The sequence below is a fragment of the Bos grunniens genome, chromosome 1 (genome assembly GCF_055505025.1).
Source record: "Bos grunniens cultivar Pamir isolate PY7600 chromosome 1, Bosgru_T2T1.0, whole genome shotgun sequence".
In the NCBI taxonomy this organism is placed as follows: Eukaryota; Metazoa; Chordata; class Mammalia; order Artiodactyla; family Bovidae; genus Bos; species Bos grunniens.
Window position 1 is genome coordinate 80,690,188 of NC_141165.1, and position 18,515 is coordinate 80,708,702.

General features: G+C 35.3%; 1 protein-coding gene across 5 annotated transcripts in view; it reads left to right on the top strand.

Annotated features, from left to right (window-relative positions):
- IL1RAP (interleukin 1 receptor accessory protein) overlaps positions 1 to 18,515 on the top strand; it is a 155,509-nt gene that overhangs the window by 111,692 nt on the left and 25,302 nt on the right. For all 5 annotated transcript variants that reach the window (XR_015133952.1, XM_086319500.1, XM_086319518.1 and 2 more), the window contains exons 5-8: positions 1,896 to 2,061; positions 2,540 to 2,611; positions 4,513 to 4,639; positions 7,107 to 7,255. Coding sequence is in view for 4 of the 5 variants with exons in the window: in XM_086319500.1 (XP_086175626.1) it covers positions 1,896 to 2,061; positions 2,540 to 2,611; positions 4,513 to 4,639; positions 7,107 to 7,255 (514 nt within the window). In the remaining variant the exon portion in view is untranslated. The remainder of the gene's footprint in view (positions 1 to 1,895; positions 2,062 to 2,539; positions 2,612 to 4,512; positions 4,640 to 7,106; positions 7,256 to 18,515) is intronic.

An 18,515-nucleotide genomic window follows, 5' to 3' on the forward strand; every position in this document is an offset into this window, starting at 1 on the left:
ATGTTTGACTCTTTATGACCCCATGGACTGCAGGATCCCAGGCCTCCCTGTCCATCACCAACTCCCGGAGTTTACTCAGATTCATGTCCATTGAGTCGGTGATGCCATCCAACTATCTCATCCTGTCGTCCCCTTCTCCTCCTGCCTTCAATCTTTCCCAGCATCAGGGTCTTTTCAAATGAGTCAGTTCTTTGCATCAGGTGGCCAAAGTATTGGAGTCTCAGCTTCAAAATCAGTCCTTTCAATGCACACGTCTCAGTATAATTTTTTTCAGCCTCAACTAATGGATGAAGATTAATGTTCATTCTTCATCAAGAAGCTAGTGAAAGACCTTTACTCAGCTGTCTAAAAAAATTGGGTTTTAGCTCTGCACTGTGTTATCTAGAATATCTCTTTATCTATCTCATTGTTTTCCACCCAAAAAACTAAGGCATATTTAATCTGATTTGTCTACATCACATGGACTTAAGAACAGCTAAGCTAACACATGAAAGAGGAAAATAACTGAACTGTTTAACCAAAAGTTGCTAGAAAAATTAAATAGTTCTATAGATAGTATAAACTCAATTTAAACCAAATATGACATAAACTTCTTATAAGAATACAGGGTTTTGTTGCCTTATAGTGTGGATAACTTTAGAGTGTTGAAATACTGTGTTGAGGTGACAATTGTCTAGAGGCACTACTTATCAAAACAGGATAAATTATATTCGTATCCAGGAAAAATAACTGAGTATATGTCATCTTCCTCTTGATGATCATCACCATGAATCAGAAGTTTAGTACTGTTCTTAAAAGATGTTATTTCTTGTGACAGAGAATTACAAAATGTGCCACTTAGTGGAACTGTCATATTTCAAAACATATGCTCCAGGAATTGAAGTAAGAAAACCTCGAGGATAGAAGAATTAAAGTTAAATGTATGAACATAGGAAATTGAAAGTACAAGCTGGTAATAGACTCCTTAGACTTTTAAAGATCTGGAGTACCTTAAGGATGCCCAGTTCTTTTTGTCATAAATAAAGTATTGATTTTTAAAAGAAAAATACGAAAAAAAAAAAGGAAGAATACAAATTTTTCCAAAAGTAAATGTTCAATGCATATTTTTGTCACATATGATGTATTGGTTCTTTTCTTTAAAAGAAAACAGTAAAATAATACAGCCAATTAGTGGGGCTGAGCGATTCGAAACAAGATTCTAGTTATGTTGAATGAGATATTTCAACATCAAAATTTTAAATAGCAACTGAGTTATGTGAAAATATGAATTAGAGTACAAATAAACTCTTAACTTTTGCCAAGACTCATAAAATATACTTTACTTTTAAATTCTGGAGTCTATACTATTCAAATTAAAAATAGGATAAACAGAAGAAAAATAAAGAAGTTTGGCAATAACTGATCTGGTGATTCAACAGAATGATCAAGAATGCCAAAACCAGACATCTAAAGCAGAGCCTAGCTTGTCAGCATGACTGTACTCTGAGTTAACATAATCAGTGAAGAAATATTGAAAAATAGTTGTTTTTTAAGTAGCAGTGTATGCATTTGCTTAAGCTTCCTTAACCTTTTTTTTTTTTTTTTTTGAAACTTTGACCTTGCTTTACTATTAACTTGAAATTCCCAGAATTTGAATACTAGGTCTTGAGACAGGAACCTTGTGCTTTTGAATTCATATTTTAGTTTAAGAATATTAATTTCCCTTTTATAGAAAGGATAATAAAAATTACTGTACTCTTTCTTAGCAGAAACATCATCAAATATAAGACCAAAATAGTTTTGTAAAAAGTGTAGCCAGCATAGATATGTCTGTGTTCTGTGCAAAGTTAGATGTGCATGTATGTGTTTGTGTATTTTCTATGCATGTAAACATATTTTCCTTTACTTCTTCTTAGGGCTGTCGTAAAATACATAACTTTAATAATGTACTACCTGAAGGCATGAACTTGAGCTTTATCATAGCCATGGTTTCAAATAATGGAGATTACACATGTGTGGTCACATACCCAGAAAATGGACGAACCTTCACTCTCACCAGAACTCAGACTGTAAAGGTGGTAGGTAAGCATGATTTGTATTAAGTGCACACAGCAAAGTGCAATAATTTTGTTCAGGCTCTTAATATTTTGTTATAAAGAAGTATGTAAATTCTGAAAGAAAAGTGGCTTAGCTTTTATGTTTACTGTAAATATGTAGAAAAAAAACAATTGAGGAAGACTTGAAATCAATTAATTTCTAAGTAGTATGAGAAAGGAATCTACCTCATATAGGCTTTGGAAAGCAAAAACAGTGGATAAAATAGTTCTGTCTGAAACATGAAGGATACTTAATGTATTCTTTTCCCTTTGTTTGTTTGTTTTAAATGAAAGAAGTGTTGTAATTGATTGTACATGGAACTGTGGGCCCTTTCAAGAATGGACAAATTGTGCCAGGAAGTTGGGCAATCTTCACAGAAGAGCAGATTTTTGAAATAGGTTATGTGAAATTAAAGGTCCGTGATTTGACATCATCTCCCTTGGTTCCTTCCTCTCTACCACAGGCTCCCCAAACGATGCAATGCCTCCCCACATCTATTCACCTGATGATCATGTGGTCTACGAGAAAGAACCGGGTAATTACAGCTGTGCCTTTGAATAGCAGTTAGAGTCTCTTAATTACAATGACTAAAAATGTCACTTAATGCAAGAGCATAGAGAGCTGTTGTAGAGAAACACATGAAACAGAAGTGTTATCAGAAAATAAATCAGCTCTGGGGATGAGCTCCTTCTTTGAGCTCTTGGGCAGCTCAGCGATTCTCTGCTTCTCTCAGGGCAGATGCTCTCTTTTCCCTCTGTGAGCAATTTTCCTCTCCTGATAAGTGACTTCTGTTTGATGCAAACTTTAGCATGTGCAGGGTTCTAGTTTACCGAGACTTCAACATGAGCAAAAGACTTCCTTAAACTTCTACCCCACTACAAAGGAGTGGGGAGTGGGCCTGGAGGCAGAACTGGGAATTCAACAGGTAATAACTAATAAAACTGGTAATTCTTGATTTGAACACTGTCAAATGTTTACACCGGCTATCTTCTTCTCCTTTTAGTTTTCATATTTTTCATTCTACACAAGAATTATTTGAAACTGACCAGTTAAGGCATAATATGTTGTTCTTCTGACACGAAGCCTGTCAAGTTAACTTGAAAACCATAGAAAATTTTAACATCCTCTATATTGTATCCTTCCCAATATATTCAATTCCAACCCAATGAAAGATATAAAAGAAAATTTGTTTAAAATGTTCTAAAGATAATAGAAGCAGTGTTCAATTCAGATGGAGAACAATAACCCCCTCAAATTAAGGTACAGTTTCAAATAGTGATCTGCCTTGTGAAAAAAACAAGACCACACTGAGGGAATCTGCCAATCCTGGATGGACCAGATTTTCTAAACTCAGTAGTGGTTTTATATATTAATATGAACATTCTTTCTGGCATCAGGGTAAACCCATATTAATCATCTAAATGCCTTTCTTCTGTCATATTATGGTTACAAAAGCATGCCTGAATCCGTGGTCACTTTATCTTTGTACATATTGTTATAGGCAACTGTCTAGAGAATGGCATAAAAACCTTGCATTGGAAGAGAGGCTAGAGTATGACCACTCAGTGAGACAAACCTCAGTTCAAATTGGGATGACAATATAATTTATCATCTCAACCTGGACACCTTTTGAGAATGAAAGCAGTCAATATTAATAACTAACTAGGAAAGCAAGCATAAAACAGAACTGTTCTGGGCAAACAAAAACAAAAGGTCAGTCTGGGTGAAATCCTGGTCTGCCACTTATTTGCAATTTGACCTTGGGATAGCATTTAAGCTTCAATTTTTGCATCTGTAAAACATTAATTTAAAAAATAATTCATAATATATTAAAATAAAATGTATCTATTTATAAGTAGCTAAAACATTTAGCACAGGGAATCATTCAAAGTCCTCAGTGAGTCTGCTGCTGTTGTTACAATTTCTATTGTAAGTTGTCTTTAAGCTCATTGACTGAACCATGATAACTTGAATATTTCAAGATACAGCCTGCCTGGTCAGTCCTCTCAGCAATGACGTCACCTCATCTTCTCTGGGCAAAGGACCGAATATCTGGATAACCATTCCTCCATCTCTCATTGTTGGTGAGGGAAATAACAAAGGACAAGAGCAGTCCATGGAGGTTTAGGGCTAAGAAAAGAAACGTTATCAGAGCCTTTTTGAACAAATACTGTCGTTTTAGGACATATATCGGCTCTATTAAAAGATGGGCATTCTAATAATTTTATATAAAAAGCTGCTGTCCTTTTCCTGGTTTGTTTGTTTTGCAATGAAGTATTGAAGTATGGTACATTACCTTATGGTAGTCCACTTGAAAATTAGTCAGAAGTAAGCTTACAGGCACATAGAACTTTCATAACTTCTGATTATTCACAAAATACAACAAATATAACCATGTGATAGTTACAAACTCATGAGTTAACTTGCTTTTTTCAGGAGAAGAGCTACTCATTCCCTGCAAAGTCTATTTTAGTTACCTGAAGGACTCTCGCAATGAGATTTGGTGGACCATTGATGGAAAAAAGCCAGAGGACACCACTATTGACGTATCTGTTAATGAAAGGTATCATGGACACTGACAGGGGGTGACTAACCCTTGTTCCTCCACCTAATGCCTTCTGGTTTATGCTAATTGATGAAAATTCTAATTTTTGCCTGTCAGTAACAAAAATCAGCCTCATTTTCAAGTCTTTAGTTGCTCTATCCCAAAACAGGATTCTCAGACTTGCAATCCAAGTCCCAGATACTACCTGATGATTTTATCTTTATGATACCCGCTTTAAAGCAGTTGGAATGAATATCCTATCTGAATGAAAAGGTCAGGATTTAGAGTTGTAGACAGAGGAAAGCCTGCCAGCATGGCCCTGTTCTGTTTCTCAAGTCTGGAGTCTGGGCCTATGTTTTTGTGCCTCAGATAGTTGTGTTAGTTCCTTATCTCCCAGTAAGCACATATTTCCTATCTCCTTCCTCTCCTTTCTTAATTTTCATGGCACATATATCACATTTATAAGTGATAATTTTTAATATTGACTAAAAACATTAATGTTCTTTAAATTTTATTTTTTAAGTGCATGAGGTGGTAATATAACTCACTTTTAAAATAACACACTGGGTCACGACATAAATAAACATGACATTTTTTGAATTGGCTTGATTTGGCAAGGAAGACTGCAACAATAAATAAAAATGAGCAGCTAACTGCATGACAAAGTAGTTCTGAAAACTTAGACCTTATCATCTATGTGCTGATAGATCTTAGGTTACTTGAACTTCAAGAAGTTAAAAGATATTTATTCCCTAGTAGTAAACTCAGACTTTATACAGAAATTATGAAGTATCATAGGGTAATATGCAAGATACTTAGTTCCTAACTGCATAGATTTTACAGGTATAACAATGATACAACAGAGATGTCAGTGCAATGTGATAAATGCAGTAAAAGGGAAGTATTGGATATTTGGGAAGATTTAGTTGGAAGTTCCAGTTAGCTTTAGGGAGTTAGGTAATACGTCTCAGATGATACATGGCTTAAATAAAGATTTGAAGGATAAGTAGAAATAAACTGGAGAAAGAAATAAAAGTACGTTCCTGGTAAAAAGAAAAAAAATCATTTTTTTTACATTATATACAAAGGTGTAGTTTCAAGAAACAGAATATATTTAATGATACAGAAGGAGTTTCCTGAAATTGGAGCAGTTTTTGCTGAAGGAATTGATGAAAGATGTGACTGAATGCACAGAAGGAGAGTTATTGACCATTTCAGGAATTCTGAACATTGCGCTTCCAACCCTTATAAAAATAATGAATGAATAGTAATGACAGTCATACTGTTCCTCCTTGCTGTTACTGAGACACAAGTCACTGTTCATAGTTGAGCAGTGCAGTTCAACTTAGGTTAACTCCATCACAGCCCTTAACCAAGATTTCATGACTGACAGTAAACCTCATAAGAACTTGGATGTCAGTCAACTGTAAGAGAGAGAATTTTTTTTTTTCCTTTTGAGCACAGTAGTTCAGAGAGATCTTCAGTCTTGATCTTAGACCCAAAGCACTTGATCTCTGACTTGCAGAGAATTGGATATACTTATTTTCACAAAGTTTACTTGCTCTGAGAAGTTTCTTCTTTCTTTAGGATATAACCAGGAGGTTTCAGCATTTTAACTAAAATGTTCAATCTGTGTGCAAAATCCAAGTTTTGGGAATCCCTGAAATGCATCAGCTATTACTGTGAGATGATAATAACAGCTTATATGAATATTTATTAAGCATTGTTCTAATGATTCCCAGGTGGCGCTAGTGGTAAAGAATCCACCTGCCAGTGCAGGAGTCATAAGAGACATGGGTTCAGTCCCTGGGTCGGGAAGATCCTTGGAGAAGGGAATAGCAACCCACTCCAGTATTCTTGCCTGGAGAATCCCATAGACAGAGGAGCCTGGCAGGCTAAAGTCCATAGGGTTGCAAAGAGTCAGACATGACTGAAGTGACTTAGAATGTAGGCATGCATTGTTCTAATACTTATGAATTAACATACTCAATCCTCAGAATTCTTGAGTAAGTTAATACTTGCAATGCACTATGTAGGTATTGCTAGTTTCCTCCTTTTCAAAGGAGGAACTAAGACATGGAAAGATTACTTACCATGCTCAAAGTACATAACCAGTAAGTGCAAAACCTCAATCAAAATTCAAAGGGGTCAGGCCTCAGAAGCCTCTCACTGAATCAATGCTGCATCCTGCCTCATATATTTGAGGAAAGGAGACCCTTCTCTTTGCAGAGTGACCTGTAGTATGATGCTAATGCTGGGTGTTGAATCTAGATATTGGAATTGTGTGTACTATAGATGGTAAAGAATGATATTAGAATCCAGAGGCTAGTCTCCTTTTGTATCTTCAGGATCATGAGCACACAGCTTATTGACATTCTGTCTGTCCTCACCTGGGAGATCTGTTATTATCTACTTGTCTGATTTACATACAGCCTTTGGCCCTTGAATCTCACTAATGCTTTGATTTTCTTTTTCCTATTCCTAGTGTAATTCTGAAAGTAACAGAAGACGAGACAAGAACTCAGCTTTTGAGCATCAAGAAAGTTACTGCTGAGGATCTCAAGCGCAATTATGTCTGTCATGCCAGAAATGCCAAAGGGGAGGTTGACAGAGCAGCCAATGTGAAACAGAAAGGTAATGGATGCACTCAGCAGATGAATGTGTGAAGTCTAAATGTAACCCTCCAGTGAATAAAGAAAAAGGAGAAATTGACAACGAGAGCTCTATCACTTAGCACATTCTGACACGTAGTGATGAATTAAACTTGAATGAAAAATCTTGCGAGTTTCCATTTATATAATGATACTAAAAATATGATGTCTTATGGTTTTAGTATTTAATGCCCATATGTGACTTAAAAATTTCATGATTATGATAACGAGGCACAGTGCCATATCTGTAAAGAAAAATGAAAACTAAAGAATATTTCCTGTTCTCAGAGATATAACAAAACTGGTAGAACCACATATCATTGGTGAATTGTAAAGACCATTTTAGAAATCATTGATGGCAGAGTTCAGAAGTCATAAATACTGGTCATACCATATGACCTAATACTTTTGGAATTTTTCTTGAACAAGTAACTTAACAGAAAGAGAATTATGTCCCTATCGATATTCTTAGAAGCATTATCTATAATAATGAAACATTATAAATAGCAATCATCTAATTGCATGTAAGTAAAGTAAGATATAAAATATTCTCAAAAATATAATTTAAAAATAATTTTCAACACTCTGTGCCAATATCTCAAGCAGGTTTTTAATATACCACTAGCCACAATTGCTAAAATGAAAATGAATAAAACTATTACTTAAATTGATGTGAAATGATTTCTATGTTGATATTACAATTTTTTCCTACAATAAATAAAAATCATAAAGCTTTCTTGTGTGAGCTGTTGCTCCTAAAACATATTGTGTCTAAGATTTTCTTTGGGTCTCTCACCTAACAAAGAACCCTAGATAATGAATCCTTTCATGAATGTTTTTCAGTGATCTAGATAATAATAAGGATGATTCATCACATGAAGTCAACCCATTCAGAATCATTTTGGACCTATGTCAAAGTTAGAGCCTTTAATATATACACAAAAAAATTAAAAATGTTAAGTTTAAAACTATTGCATTTTGCAATAGGACTTAAACCTCATTTAAAACTGATTAAAAAAAAAACAAACAGGCTTCACTTTAGCATTTTATTACAACTTAGGAAGTAAAGAGCAAAAGCCTGAAATATATGCCTCTTAAGGAGACTTAGTGGATTGATTCTGAATAGTTCATTGCTTCTGGTCCTCAGAAGGGAGTGTAAAAAGAGAAGACTGAACTGCATGTTGTAAGATAGTGTTTCCCAAAGTAAGTTCCTAAGAGTACTACTAAACCTCTTCATAATACTGCAATTCATTTTTTGTACTCTAGACACAGACGGCCTATGTTGGAATACTGTCCAATTCTATGAATTGGAAAAATCACTTAACCTCTCTGAGCTTCAGTTTCTAATTAAAGTAGGCAAAATATTAATAATAGCACTCCCTCACAAAGTTGTTTTAAAGTATTCAGCACGGTTACTGGCATATAAACATATATAAATATTAAATGCTCAATAAATGTTCAGTTCATTCGCTCGGTTGTGTCTGACTCTTTGCAACCCCATGAATCGCAGCACGCCAGGCCTCCCTGTCCATCACCAACTCCCAGAGTTCACTCAGACTCATGTCCATTGAGTCAGTGATGCCATCCAGCCATCTCATCCTCTGTCATCCCCTTCTCCTCCTGCCTCCAATCCCTCCCAGCATCAGAGTCTTTTCCAATGAGTCAACTCTTCACATGAGGTGGCCAAAGTACTGGAGTTTCAGCTTTAGCATCATTCCCTCCAAAGAAATCCCAGGGCTGTTCTCCTTATGTTAGATCTTATTATTACTTGCCCAAGATTTTTGTAGGTATTTTTTGACAAAGGCTTTTATACTCAAGTATAATTAAGGTCTGTGATATGCAAAATTGATCAAGTTAATTTAGTTCAGAGCCTCATGGTTCTTTCATATGTTAATACTTGATATGAATATTGAATTGAAATATTTGGCAAAACTAATACAATATTGTAGAGTTTAAAAATAAAATCAAATTAAAAAAAATAAAAAATAAAACGAAAAAAAAAAAGAAATGTAGTAGAGTTGAAATGTAGTAGGTAGAATTGATTCAAATTGACTTGATTTCAGATTCTTTAGGTATGGAACATTTTTGTGGGTTTCATATTCTAAGGAAACAATTATGGAGGAATAATAAATTAATAACAGTGTCAGATGGATAGAATCAAAACAATCAATTGAAATCATGTTGAATCTAGGAGTGATGTGGAAGTCTGTCCACCAGAGCTGCTTTGAGTAACTCTTCTTTCACAGAAGGCTGTGTTCCCAATGGTTTAATATGAATGGCTTTAGGAATATGGAATGCTTAGTGCATCTACTGGAGAAGGAAATGGCAGCCCACTCCAGTGTTCTTGCCTGGAGAATCCCAGGGACGGGGGAGCCTGGTGGGCTGCCGTCTATGGGGTCGCACAGAGTTGGACACGACTGACGTGACTTGGCAGCAGTAGCAGCAACAGTGTGTCCACTAGACCAGATGATCTCTGCTGAAATTATATTCATATTACATATACCACGGTTGGTTCTTTGTGCACTTAGTAGTACCAGAAGAGCTGTGTGTTTGCTCATGTGGATTCTATTCTGGGCTGGCTAATGCTGAGATTCATAGGTGATATCTGTGTTCGTGTTCATGTTCATATACTATATGTAGGGGTCCTTCTCTGAATTTCTTGACAAAGAAGTCCATTTAATAGTTTCTTCTATTATAGTTGGTACTTTTTAAACCCTATATTAACAACGTTTCATTTATGAGGACTTTTATATAGGCTTATGACCCATGTCTTTTTTTTTCCCATACAGAAACCACATTGAAAGGTCTCTCTTTTTCTTTTTTTATTGAATTGATTTTACAACTTGCCAAAAAAAGGACTCTCTTAATGTTAGTCTATTTCTGAATTCCCTACTATGTTCTATTACTCTGTTTGTCTGTCTTTAGTCCAATATTACTTAGTCTTGATGGACAGCTTTAAAGTAAGTCATGAAATCATGTGCTCATATACTTTATGTCCTTTCCTCCACATTTTCTTTTCCAAGATGAATTCAGGGACCATATATTTTTCATGTAGATTTTACTGTCAGCTTGTCTATTTCTACATTAAAGGCTCCTGTGATTTGATTGGAATTGCAAATTCATTTATAAATCGATTCAATGGGAATTGAAATTTTAGCAATATTGAGTTTTTAAATTCATTAACATGATGTCTCAATTTATTTAGGACTAATTGAATATCCTCAGCAATGCTTGTCTTTCTTTTTTGGTTTCAAGTCTTTCACACATATTGTTAAATTTATCTCTGTTATGTTGTTGATGCTTTCATATATAATATTTAAATGTTTTCATTTTCAAATTGCACATTTGTAAAAAAAAAAGAACATGGAATTAACTTTTATGGCCATTTGACCTTTCCAAATTCACTAATTAAATAGGGTTTCTGTTTTTGGTGTGTGTGTGGTCTTAGCATTTTCTATACACTTGATCATGGTGTGCATGCTAAGTTGCTTCAGTCATGTCTGACTCTTTGCAACTCCGTGGACTACAGCCTTCCAGGCTTCTCTGTTCCTGGGATTTTCCAGGCAGAAATACTGGAGTGGGCTGCCATGCTGTCCTCCAGGGGCTCTTCCTGACGCAGGGATGGAACCCACATCTCTTATGCCTCCTGTATTGGCAGGAAGGTTCTTTGCACTAGTGCCACCTGGAAAGCCCACGAATAAACAGACTCTTACTGCTTTTCCAGACTTCCTACTTTTGGTTTCTTTTTCCTGATTGTTTCACTCTTTCGGACCTCCAGTAGCACAATCAGCAAAAATGGAGAACAGCCATGTTTGCGTTGCTTCCTATCTTAGATGGCAAACATTCAGTTTTCATAATAAGTATGATGCTACTTGTAAGTTTTTGTAGACAACCTTCATCTACATGAAGTATTAAGCTTATATTTTTGGTTTGCTGAGAGTTTTGTTTCGTTTTATTTTTTTAATGAATGTATCTTGAAATTTTTCAGACTCTTATCCATTGAGATGATCCTATATTTTACTCTTTTATTCTATTAATATTATACTTTACATTGACTGATTTCAAAATGTTGATACAACCTTTCATTTCTGAGGTAAACCCCAACATCATCAGGATTTATTACCCTTTTTATATAGCTGTATTTGATTTTCTAATATCTTAGAAGATTTCTATGTTACGGAATTTGCTCATATATTTGTTCATGAGAGATATTGGTCTGAGATTTTCTTTCCTTGCAGTGATATGACTAGTAACAAAGCCATGCTGGCCTTATAATATGAATTGGATGATGACCCCTCCTTTGCTATTATCTGAAAGCTTATGTATAAAATTGATATTATGTCTTACTCAAATATTTAAAAGGGTTACCCATGAAACTGTCTAGGTCTGGCATTTTCTTTATGGGAAAGCTTTTAATTATGAATTCAGTTTCTTTAGTAGCTATTTGGATATTCTGTTTCTTCATGTATCAGTTTGGGGAATTTGTCTCCTCAAATAATTTTTCATGCTTTATCTACATTGTCACATTTTTGGCATAAAAAGTTTTTACATCATTTTGTAATTTTTTTAATGCATGCAGGATTTATCATGATTCTCCCTCCATCATTCCTGATAGTAGCGATTTATATTTTCATCCAATCTGTTAATCAATCAAGAAAGAGTTTTTCAGTTTTACTGATTTTTTTCAATGAACAAAAATGTTTTCATTTATTTTTCTCTATTTTGTATTTTATTCATTTTACTCTGTATTTTTCTTTTTGCTTGTTTTACATTTAATATGTTCTTCTTTTCTATCATCTGAAGTTGAAAGCTACATCACTGATTTTTAAATAATTCTTTTTTTCCTGTATAAGCATTGAGCTATAAACTTCCTTCATTAGACCACTTTAGCTTAAACATGCAAGTGATGAAATGTTGAAGTTTCATTACCATTCAATTCAAACTATTTTCTAATTCTTATAATTATTTTTTGACCCATGATTTATTTAGAAATGTGTTACTTAATTTATACATGTTTGGGAATTTTCCAGATTACATTTTTTGTCATGTTATATATTAAAATGTAATTGAATTTTAGAAATGACTGTTTCCACTCTTTATCGTGATAATTTTTGATATTTCACATTGTCATTTAAGTCTAGGTAATCGAAAAATTCAGCAATGACTATTAAAAGGCAGGGAAAGGGTACCTGTGACTTAGAACTACTTGGGAAGACTGTAGAGTGAAGTAGAAGGAACAGAGGATTTGGTGCTAGACAGGCTTCAGCTCAGGTAGTGGTTCTGGTGCAAACTGTATACATGAACTGGTGCAAGCTTTCCATTTGTCCTTCTTTCGATTTCGACTCCCAGAATGTCTGTGAGACTGGAGGGAGCAAGTAACAAGTACTTAACATGGTGCAGCACAGTTGATTATAAATTCTAATGTAATTCTGTTATGGCCAGAAAATATATACTCTGCCTCATTTCATTTCTTTTACGTTTATTGGTGTTTCTTTAAAAGTCACAGCAGATTGTTTATCTTGGTAAATGTTTCACACGCACTTAAAAAGGGTGTATATTCTGCAGTTTTTATGTACTATAAATGTCAGCTAAGTCAATTGATGTCAGTGATGTTCAAGTCTTCAATATATTTATTGATTTTTTTTTAAACTGCTAAACTTTCATCTTCTGAGACAGCGGTGTTGAAATTTTTACATAGAATTATGTATTTTTCTCTCTTCAGTTCTGCCATGCGCTTCACATATTTTAGAATTGTGTTTTTAGATACATACACATTTAGGATTATTATGTCTTTTTGATGAATTGACTCTTTTAAATTATGACCTGTCTTTTTTTCATTAAAATTCTGTTGATATTAATTTAGCCACCTAAATTAATTTGTTCATTCTTCTGTTTTATCTATCAATATCTTCATATTTAATGTACATCTCTTATAGATAGCATATTATTGGCTTTTGATTTTTAATACAACATGATAATTTCTGTCTTTTCATTTATATGTTTAATCCATTTATCTTTAATGTAATCATTAGCATTATTGGCTTCAAGTCTACCATCTTCCTACTTATTATCCAGGAGTTGCACCTATTCTTTGCTTTTTTCCTCCTTTCCTGCCTTTTTGTGGATTAATTTGATAATTTCTTGGTATTCTATTTGGCCTCTTTGGCCTACTGACTTTTAGTTCAGTTCAGTCGCTCAGTCATGTCTGACTCTTTGCGATCCCATGAATCGCAGCACGCCAGGCCTCCCTGTCCATCACCAACTCCCAGAGTTCACTCAAACTCATGTCCATCGAGTCGGTGATGCCATCCAGCCATCTCATCCTCTGTCGTCCCCTTCTCCTCCTCCTGCAATCCCTCCCAGCATCAGCGTGTTTTCTAATGAGTCAACTCTTCACATGAGGTGGCCAAAGTATTGGAGTTTCAGCTTTAGCATCAGTCCTTCCAATGAATACCCAGAACTGATCTCCTTTAGGATGGACTGGTTGTATCTCCTTGCAGTCCAAGGGGCTCTCAAGAGTCTTCTCCAGCACTACAGTTCAAAAGCATCAATTCTTCAGTGCTCAGCTTTCTTCACAGTCCAATTCTCACATCCATACATGACCACTGGAAAAACCATAGCCTTGACTAGATGGACCTTTGTTGGCACAGTAATATTTCTGCTTTTCAATATGCTATCTAGGTTGATCATAACTTTCCTTCCAAGGTGTAAGCGTCTTTTAATTTCCTGGCTGCAATCACCATCTGCAGTGATTTTGGAACCCCCCAAAATAAAGGCTGACACTGTTTCTGCTGTTTCCCCATCTATTTGCCATGAAGTGATGGGACCGGATGCCATGATCATCGTTTTCTGAATGTTGAGCTTTAAGCCAACTTTTTCACTCTCCACTTTCACTTTCATCAAGAGGCTTTTTAGTCCCTCTTCATGTTCCGCCGTAAGGGTGCTGTCGTCTGCATATCTGAGGTTATTGATATTTCTCCCTGCAATCTTGATTCCAGCTTGTACGTCTTCCAGCCCAGAGTTTCTCATGATGTACTCTGCATATAAGTTAAATAAGCAGGGTGACAATATACAGCAGTTGTTCTATGTCCAGTTCTAACTGCTGCTTCCTGACCTGCATATAGGTTTCTCAAGAGGCAGATCAGGTGGTCTGGTATTCCCATCTCTTTCAGAATATTCCACAGTTTATTGTGATGCACACAGTCAAAGGCTTTGGCATAGTCAATAAAGCAGAAATAGATGTTTTTCTGGAACTCTCTTGCTTTTTCCATGATCCAGCAGATGTTGGCAATTTAATCTCTTCCTCTGCCTTTTCTAAAACCAGCTTGAACATCTGCAAGTTCACGGTTCATGTATTGCTAAAGCCTGGCTTGGAGAATTTTGAGCATTACTTTACTAGCATGTGAGATGAATGAAACTGTGTGGTAGTTTGAGCATTCTTTGGGATTGGAATGAAAACTGACCTTTTCCAGTCCTGTGGCCACTGCTGAGTTTTCCAAATTTGCTGGTATATTGAGTAATTCCGTGTTATTTAAAAAATTTTTTTCTATAGTATTTACAATATTTATCTTGAACTTATTACAATCTACCTTGAATTAATCACTTTACATATTTTATAAGAATCTTAAAATTGTAAAGTTCTATTTTTTTCTCTCCTGTCTTTGTTTTATTGTTACAATGCATTTCAATTTGCATTTAAATGCCACAATACATTGCTATTATTTTTGCTTTAAAAAAGTATTCTTTAAATACATTAAGAACTGAGAAAAAATTAATTTTTTATTTGCATATTTTCCATTTCTGGCACTATTCATTCTTGGTAACATTTTAGCTGGAAAAGCACTTAATATTTCTAGTGGCATACATCTGCTGGTGACAAATTCTCTCAGCTTTGTTTTAATCTGCAGGTTTATTTCATCTTAATTTTTATATTTTGATACTTTATTGACAGTTTTCAGATACGTAGAAAAGTTGAAAGAACTATACAGTGAACATTTATATAACTTGTATAGATTCTATCATTTTGGTGTCTTTGCTTTATCACATATACCCATCAATCCATTCTGCTATGTATACATTAATATATCTTATTTTTTATACCTTTAAAGTAGTTACAGACATGAGTAAAAGTTTACAGACATAAATCTTAAAAAACATTTAAGCATCTTGTATTGTCCAAATTTTAATATTTATTTATAGTTCTTTTAGGTTTTTTTTTAGGTAAAGTTTGTATACAGTGACAAATTACAAATCACATTTATGTGAACTCTGATAATATTTGAGAAATGTGTATATATTTATGGTGTAACTTAAAATCAAATATAGAATATTATCATCACCATAGACAGTAACCTCCCACTCCTTCCCCTTATCAATCAATCCTGCTACTCCTACCTTCTCCACCACTGTCAAAGCAACTGTTCTGATTTTCCTTATCAGAATGTACTATTTTTTTCCTCTTCTAGAACTTTATATACCTAGACCTATACAGAATGCACTTTTTTATAAAGCTTCTTTCACTCAGAAAATAATCTTAATAGTCACGCCGTTGTATGTTGGTTGCTTTTGTTTGCCAAATAGTGTTTTTTGTTGGTGGTGGTTTTTTTGTTTTGTTTTTTAAAGAATTTATTGCAGCTTAGTTATTCTTTATCTGGGTGGAGGTCATCTGGGTTGTTCACAGTTTTGAAGAACTTCTGTTAACATTCTTATCCAAGCCTCTTTATAGACTTTTATTTTTACTTCTCTGATGTGAGTACCTATGAGTAGAATTACCAGCTTAGTTTTATCAGAAACTCTCAGAGCTTTCTTCCCAAGTGGTAGTATCGTTCTCCCCTCTCACTGAAACCGTGTATTCACATCTTTGTCATTCAGTGTTGTTACTCTTTAGTTTTGGGCTTCCCTGGCGCTCAGTGGTAAAGAATCCACTTGCCAATGAAGGAGTCATGGGTTCAATTCTGGGTCAAGAGGGGCCCCAGGAGAAAGAATGACAACCCACTGCAGTATTCTTGCCTGGGAAATCCCATGGACAGAGGGGCCTGTCAGGTTACAGTCCATGGAGTCACAGAGTCAAACATGACTTAGTGACTAAAACAACAGCAAACAACAATCTTAGTTTTAGCCATTTTAGTGAGTGTGTGGTGGTACCTCATTTTGTAGTTTTTGTTTCACTGATGATTAAGATACTGAGCACCTTTTCATATGCTTGTTAGTCATTGGTCTTCTTTTGTGTTATAAGTGTTCAAATACCTTGTCCATTTTATAACTAGGTTGTTTGTATTTTCATTATCAGATCTGAGCAATTCTCTTTTCTACCCTAGGTACCAGTTCCTTATTGGATAGATATTTTGCAAATACTTTCTCCCACTCTGTATCTTGCCAGTTCCTTTCTTCAGTGGTACATTTTAGTGATGAGATGTAATTTATTGATGTTTTCTTTAATGGTTATTGTTTTCTTTGTTCTAAGAAATCTTTGCAAAAAAAAAAAAGAAATCTTTGCATACCCCTAAATCATCATAATATTTTACATGTTATGGAGAGAAGGCTGCCCCTGTCACTTCTCTAAGACCAGAAGCTGATTTTCAAAATGCACAAGTTTGAACTAAAATAGCCAAACAAATAAGGTCTGAAGGTTAATTCAGTCATAAATCTTTGATTTACTATCAGGTGACACTAGGGGTAAAGAACCTGACTGCCAATGCAAGAGATATAAGAGACTTCAGTTCGATTCCTGGGTCGGGAAGATCCCCTGGAGAAGGGCGTGGCAATCCACTCCAGTATTCTTGCCTGGAGAATCCCATGGACAGAGGAGCCTGCTGGGCTACAGCCCATAGGGTCGCAAAGAGTCGGACACAATTAAAGGGACTTAGCACATGCATGCACATACACACATTCTCTTTGTTATTCAGGCAAGTGACTATTATTGTAGTACCAAAAATTGTCAAGTAGTCCCAACAATTTAGCAAAGAATAGACAAATATTCTGTGGCAGGGAATACTTGAAAATTCAAGCAGCTGGTATTTGGTTGGGAGATTCAATGGATAACTAGGCCCCTACTATGATAATGAATATGAAGGAGATAAATTTAAGTTTTCAAGGAGAAACAAGATTGTAGACTGATAGTTTGACCGGAGCTATTGTACTGGCTTAACCAAGGGTAGTTAGCTGGAAATTTGGGCTCTGGAAAAAGGATAGAGGGAATTCTGATTCAGAAAGAAACAGTAGAGCAAGTCACTAAATTTGTCTCCATCCTGTTTAGATTATCAGTGAGAACAAAGATAGAAGTAGTTTAGGAGTCCAGTTTGGTCAGTTATATCACCCCTTTGACTGGAAACCCTTTGGTCTGTGATTGCATCAGAGTAAAATCTTTATCCATAAACATCAGAGACTTGAGGTGGGGCAGACAGAAAATGTGGACTAAGGATCAGCCTTTCAAACAAACCAGCAAAGCTATATTTGAAAGCTTTTTAGAGCATTTCCTAAATGTGACTCAAACCATTTAGAAAATCAGGCTTGTGGATTATTTATCTTGAGTTCAATTAGTTAAATAGCATAAGAAACTTCTTGAAATCATCAAGGTGGCCCAACAAAGTGCAGTCTGTAAATATGACACATGTAATTGTATGACACAAAATTAAAAAGCTCTAGTAGAAATAAAACAGCAGTAGTAAAATGAATGTGGCAGAGGGAAAGCCATGAGTGTAATTGATATCTTGATCACTAAACAAGGTAACTATTGATATTTTTTAAGAAAAGTCCATTTCAGGTAAGTGGATCCACTGACCTTTTTTCATTTTTTCTTATTGTGAAATGTCCATCCAAAGAGAGCCAAAATAGCTGAGCAAATAATGAGGATGACAGTGGGAATTAGCCCAGTGTGTCATTAACATAACATGTACTCAGAAATACCAAGGACACAGCAATTTTCATGCCAGCTACTCAAACTGATCTTAATAAATTCTCAAATGCACTGACATAGCTTTATGGCATTTATTATCTTATTTTAAAGCACTGTTGTTCATGGGTTGAGTACAAGCATGCATGCTCAGTCGCTTAGTTGTATCTGACTCTTTGCAACCCCATGGACTGTAGCCCGCCAGGCTCCTCTGTCCATGGGATTATCCAGGCAAGAATACTGGAGTGGGTTGCCATATTCTACTTCTGGGAATCTTCCAGACCCAGGGATCGATTGAACCCGGGTCTCCTGCATTTGAGAGGAAGATTCTTTACCACTGCGCCACCTGGAA